Source organism: Anser anser (genome assembly GCF_964211835.1).
Source record: "Anser anser genome assembly, chromosome: 1".
NCBI lineage: Eukaryota > Metazoa > Chordata > Aves > Anseriformes > Anatidae > Anser > Anser anser.
The window spans coordinates 110,214,053-110,221,497 of record NC_139720.1 but is presented as its reverse complement, the minus strand read 5'-3'; the positions used below and the strand labels follow the sequence as shown (position 1 = coordinate 110,221,497).

Here is a 7,445-nt window from a genome sequence, read left to right as displayed (position 1 = left end):
TGGTCGTGGGGGCCTTGTTGAGAGCAGAGAGGCTGCCACGAAGTCAGCAGTTTAGATGGGACGTGTTGGGTTGTATCAAACTGAATTTTGATTATGATAGTAGCTGTTTCATGTTTCAACATGAAACTCCACTAATGCCCATTTTTAGCTCTCCTTACGGGTTTACTGTACCAATTATTACAATAGTATTGAGAAAACAAGATAGTAAGTTTTCTTTGGCCTCTTGATCGCAAGCCATCTGAAAAAGCCCTACATTTTTTTCTTCCTCGTTCAACTGTCTTAGGCCTCAGTTCTGTCAGTGCTCCTGCATGCATTCTTTCTCACTGGCACTTCCTCAAATTTTGATCTTGCAAATAGAAGCGAGCAAAGCAATGCTGTGGGGGTCACCACTGTCTCCCCAGGTGGATCAGCAGGAGATTTAGGCCTCAAGCGTGTGCTCTGGTGTTTTGGGTATGGGCTCTGGTTGGTTTTTATTCACCACCTCTGTGTGGGTAAAGACTGAAGAGCCCAGCTGGTAGACAATCTTGCCAGAAAAGGCAGAATTCACCAGCTGTTATATACCCTTTAAAGTTGTGGGGAGCTGGGGGTCGGCCTCTTCTCACAGGTAACTGGTGGTAGGACTAGAGGGAATGGCCGCAAGTTGCACCGAGGGAGGTTCAGGTTGGAAATGAGGAGACATTTCTTCTCAGAAAGAGCAGTCAGGCACTGGAACGGGTTGCCCAGGGAGGTGGTGGAGTCACCGTCCCTGGGGGTGTTCAAGGAAAGGTTGGACGTGGTGCTTAGGGACATGGTTTGGTGGGTGGCACAGGTGGTAGCGTGATGGTTGGACCTTGGATCTTGGAGGTCTTTTCCAACCGAAATGATTCTGTGATTTTGACCTTTCTCTACACACGTCTTCAGGTGGGCGACGGCGCCCTGAGGCCTGAGGGCACGCTCCGTGGCGACACCGCGGAGGCCGCGGGATCACCCCCGAGCCACGGACCCACGCCCACGCCCGGTCCCCGAGCTCTGGGGTCCGCGGGGCCGGGCCCTGCGCGGCCCGGGCGCTGCCGCTAGGGGTCTCCGCGGTGCGGGGAGGGCCGAGCCGAGCCGAGCCGAGCCGTGCCGCCCGCTCGGGGGCGGTCCGGGCCATCAGCTGACCGGCCCCGCCGCGGCGCTCGGCTGGTGCCGCCGCAGCTCAGTCGCTCTCCCCGGCAGCGGCGCCGCGGATTTACAGCCGGAGCCCAGCGCGCCTCGCCGGCCGGCCGCCCTTCCTCTTTCCTTCCCTTCCTCCTTCCCTTCCTTCCCCCCCTCCCGGCCGCCGCGATGCTGCCCCACGTCGCCCTCCTGCTGCTGGCCTCCGCCGCCGCCGCTCGGGCCGTAGAGGTAAGCGGGGCGGGGGGCGGCCGAGCGGGGGGCTGCCCTCCCCGCCGCCCTCCTGCGCTTCCCCGAGGCTTTGTCTGCCCGGAGCCGCCCCTGCGGCGGAGCGGGCGGGCGGGCGGGGGTCGCCGGCGCTTGCAGGGCGGCGGGGCGGGGGGCGCGGCGCTGGGGGCTCCATCCCCGGCCGCCGTCGCCCTTCCGCCGCCGAACAATGGGGCCGCCGCCGCTAACTTCGGCCGTCCGCAGGGGTCCGCGGGGACGGGCGGCGGAGACGGCGGCGGTGCCGCCCCCGGCGGGCGGGGGAGGGCCGGGCGCGCCCCCCCGGGGGCTTCCTCGGAAAACTTTGCGGGGTCGCGCTGCGGGCGGTGCCTCTCCGCCACCCCCGGCCGGGCAGGGGCTGGGGGCTCGGCTGCGGGCGGTGGGCGACGGCTCGGGGTGTGGGGACGGGGAGGAGCGGGGGAGGGCAGGGCAGCGCCCGCCCCACGGCGCACACCCCCGCAGGTGTGTGGGGCGGCGGTGGGGAGCTGCCCGGCGGGCTGGCCGGGGGTGGGGAGGCGCGGGGAGGGGTCGCCGCGCCCCCCATCTTCTCCCCCCGACCCCCGCGGGGCGGGTTTCCCTGCGGCGGGGCGGGCTGGGGCTGCGCGGCGGCGAGAAGATGGCGCCGCTGCAGTGCAGCACAGGGGCGCCGTCATGCGAGCGGCGGCCGGGGTGCGCGGCCGGCCCTGCCCTGCCCTGCCCTGCCCTGCCCTGCCCTGCCCTGCCCGACGCCCCCTCGGCTCCCCGAGGGCGGCTTCGCTGCCTTCCCTTCCCCTCCGGCCCCCTCTCCCGGTGCATCCGCTCAGCCCCCCGGTGCGGCGGGGAGGGCTCCCCCCGCCACCCTCCACCCCCCTGAGGCGAGGGGAGCCCTGAGGGACCCCCTGAGGTGGGGGTGTTGGGGTCCCAGCTTGAGAGGAGGGTGCCAAAGGAGGTCCTTTTATCCGAAAACCGGAGGCTGAAGCTGGGCGCTCGCCCCCGGACAGGGAGCCACTGGCCTTGCCCGGGGCTGGTCACCGGGGGGGACCTCGGGGGGACACGGCTCTGTACCCCGAAAAGCTCCTCTGCTGCCTCGAGGTGTCACCCTGCCGGTGCTGGAAGTGAGGGGGTGTGAAGAGGCTTAGGGCTTCACAGCTTCCAGTTATCAAACTCGCCTGGGGTTTATCGGCTTGATGCGACTGTGCGTTGCCTACATGTAGTAGAAGGCAATTTCTGGCTTGGGTGCTTAGCTGAAGAGAAAAAAAAAGAAAAAAAAAAAGGCTTTATGATGGGAACAGCACTTCAGATAGAAATGCCCATCCCTCCATGGTTAGTCAGGTCTCTCTAGCACTGGCCTTACGCATACATAGGTGGATGAAAGTGCATGTACTGTAAAAGTGCTTGCAAGAAAATGGGCATGGATGTTGCATCAAAACCATTCCACGGAGAGCCTGTTTTCAGAGACATGTACAACCCCATCCCTGCGGTGGTGCTTGCTTGAGTGGCATCCAGAGTTTTCAGAGGCATCCTTTGCCTTGAAACAGTTGTTTAAATGAGCCCTGATGTTTGTGCAGGAGCTTTCGATCTTGTTCTGGCATTTCATACGAACGTTTGAGGCTTTGCGTCTTTCCCTTTTTTTAACGTGTGGTAGTGGGGTAGGTTTTAACATCTGGTCTTCTTGTGATTGGGCATTCATTAGTCTTGATACTCTGAAGACCGATGATTTGAACGAGTGACTGCTTTTATAACACTAAAATATGTCATAATAGGAATTGCATGCATGCATTTACTGCACTTGAATTATCTTTGTGTACTAAAGTGTGAAATTTTGATGTTTGAATTAGATTCCCTTGAGATCTCATCTCTGAAATGAAACATTTTCCCTGCCATTTTAACAGAAGCTTTTTAGAAAGCAGCAAAAGATATATACGTGTTTTCAGACAGAGTGGTATAAGGAGGAGGGAAGGCAGGAACAAAATTAAAAACTTTGCCTTATTACACATGAAGAATTCCTTTCTAAAATTATGGGTAGACTAATATTTATGCATCTATAAAGGAAATATTCCTCAGTGACGCCACAGCAATGTCATAGTTGCTTAGCATGCTGCTTCTTCCACTCAAGTGAATCATACTTACGGGGGTTGGGAGATCCATTGGCCAAGAATTCGTGATATTGTCATTTTCTTGAATAGTTATTTTTCCATTTAATCTCTTCCCCTGGAAACATAACAGACAGCGACTGTCTTTATGCATTTAAGTGAACAACCGTGGTTTATAAATCAACGTTTCTTTTAGTTAGCACACTGAGGCTGCCCAGATTTGTCGTGCCTGTTCTACTTGCAGCTGTAGGTCCATGTTCATGAGCAAGACTCTTATACCAGCAGACTGAAATCAAGTTATTAAGACATCGATATCATACAAGGAGGACCTCAGAAAGTCAGTTGACAAGAAGTATTGGGGCCTGGCAGCTTTTTTTAAGACTGAGTAATGTAGTGGTTTGTAGGCTCTTATTTTTTCTCTCTTTTTAAATGAAGACCCAAAACATTTGTTTCTTCATGATTTTGTTTTTAAGCGGAGCTTCAGAAATTACTTTTGCGACATGGGAAATCAAAGGAAGCTTTTCTTTCGCCTCCATGACAGAATTTCAGTTCTTCTTCCTTTTGCTTCTATTCCTGAATTCCTCTGGCAAAGATTTTTTTGTTTGTTGAAGGATCCCTTTTGAACTTCCTATTTAAAATTCTGCTATGTTGTGATAGGAGACTGCATGAATGAGAGAGGCAGGGCAAGCATTATGGATTCTGGTGCACTGGCAGTCAAATGGACAAATTAGAGGAGGAAAAAAGGAGCTTCTCCCTCACTCCCCCATTTGTCTTTTGTTTATGATTAATGAGCAACAGACAATTGCGAGGCTTGCGTTCTCTTCAGATGTGTTTTCTGGGGAAGGAAGTGATAGCTATGGTACTTTTCATAGAGCACGTATGAAAAATACGAGGGAGGTGACAAGATCTTGATATTTTTTTTATCCAGACACCTTCCAAACAAGCTGTTTTTGTGGCAGATGCAAGTGATCTTTCTTAATCTGTTTTAATTAAGAGGTATTCTCAGTTATATGACAAATTTATGAGAAGTAGAGGTCAACTTCACAGTGGCTTTTCATGACTTTCTCTTGGCACGTGTTTAAAATGGTAAAGGATAAACAGCTTGTAAGTTGTGTGAAGAAAAGGTATGATGATTTTTTTAATTGGCAGTCTTTTTAATGCACAAAGCTTGGCACAGTAGCTTCAGAGCACAGTTATTTCACCTAACTGCTTGGTGAAATGGCAGCTGTTTGTTGGGACACTGTCATTTTTTGGTGGCTCTGTAAAATAATTAACACAAGCTTGTTGTGTAAGGAGAAAGGAACGAGAAATTAGGGTCACAGAGACCCTCAGGTCAAAGCAGGGCCTGCTGCGGAGGTTCAGCCAAGGCTGCCCAGGGCTTTCTCCAGGCTGCTCTTGGAGATGGAGCTCCAAGGACAGAGCCTGGTCCACGGTTTGGTTGGTTCATCAGTTCTGGGTGGAGATGCGTCTCCCAGCTGTTGTTTATTTTGAAGGCGGTATCACTAGGCTTAGCGTATGGAATTGATCGTTGAATTAGTGTAATTTTGACATCTGTCACACCTTCCACGTTCCTCCATATATTTGCATATCTTGTGTAGGACATTAAAATCATCGTTTGCACAGGTATGTGTGCATACGTCACATGTATTGGCTGTGTTGAACCAGTAGTCGCTTACAGATATTGTATATCCAGACAATGAAGAGACAGAGTTCTAGGCTGCTACCGATAAAAGAATATAACAGGGTTTATGTATGGTAATGCGTTCACTGAAGCTGTTAGGTGATCTATCTAGTGTGGTTTTAACACATAAGTCTAGAGCTGGGTGTTATTGGATTTAAATTCGGGGGATTTTGAAAAAATCCTGTGGTGTAAGAAGATTAAAAGTAAAGCAAATTGAAAAAAATAATGAACGACTTTCTGTAGGCTTGGTTAACTGTTAGAACATGCGCCTGCGTTGAGAGTTTACAAAAATCGCTGCCAGGCTGAGCATTGCCAAGAGCAATGTTGGTAACAGGCATGAGCCTGGAATAGTTCTGAGACACAGGGCCCTCGAGAGAAGTCAAAGTTTTGTTCAGATTTTTTTTATTATTATTATTTTTTATTTAAACAGAACGTGGTCTGTCCGAGGAGCCCTTGTTCTCAAAACTTGGTCTGGAACCTGCCATTCTTCGCTGACTTTCCCTCAGAAATACCTGCAGCTGAGGTTTTGAAAAGACATTTTCTAATCATTTTGGTGGTACTGGACCACAGGAGAGTATGAACCAGTAACGCCTGGTGCGTAATTTTGGGTTTTCAGGTCTGAGTAAGTCAGTTGTCGTGTGATACTGGTTTTGGAATTTAAGTATGTTTTTGTTTTTATTCATTTTGAGTAAAAAAAGAAAACCTTTAGAAAACTGATTCTTGAACGTTGTGATCTGAAGATGCATCCAATTTCTAAAAGTACCTACTTTCCCTTCTGAGAATTTAGGCATATAAAAAAGAGAAACAAGCTAAGTGGGAATAGTGTTCAAGGTGATAAAATCAGACAGCAGCCAGTCAGTATGTGTGCACATAAATCAGTGTTTAGCTCCCGGTGCAACAGCCCTGCGAGCGCTGTGGCTTCTTCAGCTGAGAAGAAGGGCTTCTGGCTCCTGTGTTTTTGTGCTGGTTCTTCCAGCAAGTTCAGGAGAACTTGGTCTGATCTTGAGGACTTCCTATTAACGGGTAAGTATGGGTTGTGCTGATTTAAGAGGCTTTCCAAGTGAAGCCAACGTTCTGGTCAGTTGCTGGTCTTTCATCGCATGTGGGACAGCCAAGCAGTGAACAGAGGGGCGCGTGAGCTGGCGTGCTCCATGGTTTTGTAATCTTTTCAGGCTCTAGCCCAACACCGCCGTCCGGCTGGCAGCAGACCTTGTTCAGGAGCCAGCTGCTTAAAGCCACTCTTTGTGCTGCCACCAGTGGTTTCTGCTCGCTGAACTCAGCGGTTGCTGACTGCTCTCTCCGATGGTTTTACGGTGCTGTGCTGCAGCAAACAAGCAGTGCGGTTTTTTTTGGTTTTTGGTAGGTCTCTTCTGGCAGATGCTTCAGACACCTGTGTCAGGAAATGGTCTCAAGCAGTCAAACTGGCCCAGCTCAAAGAGCAGGCAGCTCCTCTGGGGAAGGAGTGCCAACCTCTGAAACCACGCTTGCTGAAGTTGGGGGAAAAGCTTTTAATTAAGGTGTTGGTCCCTTTGCCTCCCTCCTGTGACCTGTGGCAGGACATGAGCAGTCTTTTCACACCTGACCCCTCTTTGGTTCCTGGTTGTTAGAAGTTGCCGTCGAGTCACAGTGAAAGACAAAACACTCCAAGGAGCTGTGTTCAGGGATGGGTGACTCCATTCAGCTCCTACTGACCCATTTTACACTAATCTAGATAGGAATTCCCTGTTCGCCCTGCTCTGGTTTGTCCTTCCCTAGAGTAGAGCTTATCTATTCAACCACAGCAGATAGAATGTGACAGGAATGGGGCAAAACTGGTTGTACCTGTTACTGAAAGCATTTTAAAATTGCTGCCTTTCAGAGCAGGCTGTCAGTTTGATCCAGTTTGGCAGTGTCTATTTTTTATGTAATTTCTGTTAGGAATTGCAATTTGTAAAACACAGGGCACGTCTACTAGGAGTTTAAGATGAGTGAGCAAAACCCTATATTGCATATTGGAAACGCTATTAACTTCGTACTTTGATTCAATTTTTGAAACTATGAAACGAGAGTTTACACATACACGACAAATTAAGGTAATACAGTTATTTGGTGCTAACAGATTTGAAATGCACCATTTTTTTTTTTTCTTACAGTGAAGATGAGAACTGTCTCCTCATCCATCCCCAAAATTTAGAAATAGCATCCTTTTGACGCAGATGAAAAAATGGAGATGGAAGGGCAGGATTTTGGAGTTATTTCCAATCTCCTTGTCATGCTATGGCATCATCTTTGTGCCTGCAGCAAACGTTCTCTTA

At 50.6% G+C, this 7,445-nt stretch overlaps 1 protein-coding gene across 4 annotated transcripts in view; it reads left to right on the top strand.

Moving 5' to 3' along the window:
• Positions 1-1,076: 1,076 nt before the first annotated feature.
• The window catches only part of APP (amyloid beta precursor protein), a 232,371-nt gene continuing 226,002 nt past the window's right edge, over positions 1,077-7,445 (top strand). For 2 of the 4 annotated variants that reach the window (XM_083841460.1, XM_083841459.1), the window contains exon 1: positions 1,077-1,365. In XM_083841460.1, the coding sequence (XP_083697586.1) occupies positions 1,306-1,365 (60 nt within the window). In that variant the 5' untranslated portion in view covers positions 1,077-1,305. The remainder of the gene's footprint in view (positions 1,366-7,445) is intronic. The other 2 variants (XM_083841458.1, XM_083841457.1) reach the window with 1 other exon arrangement.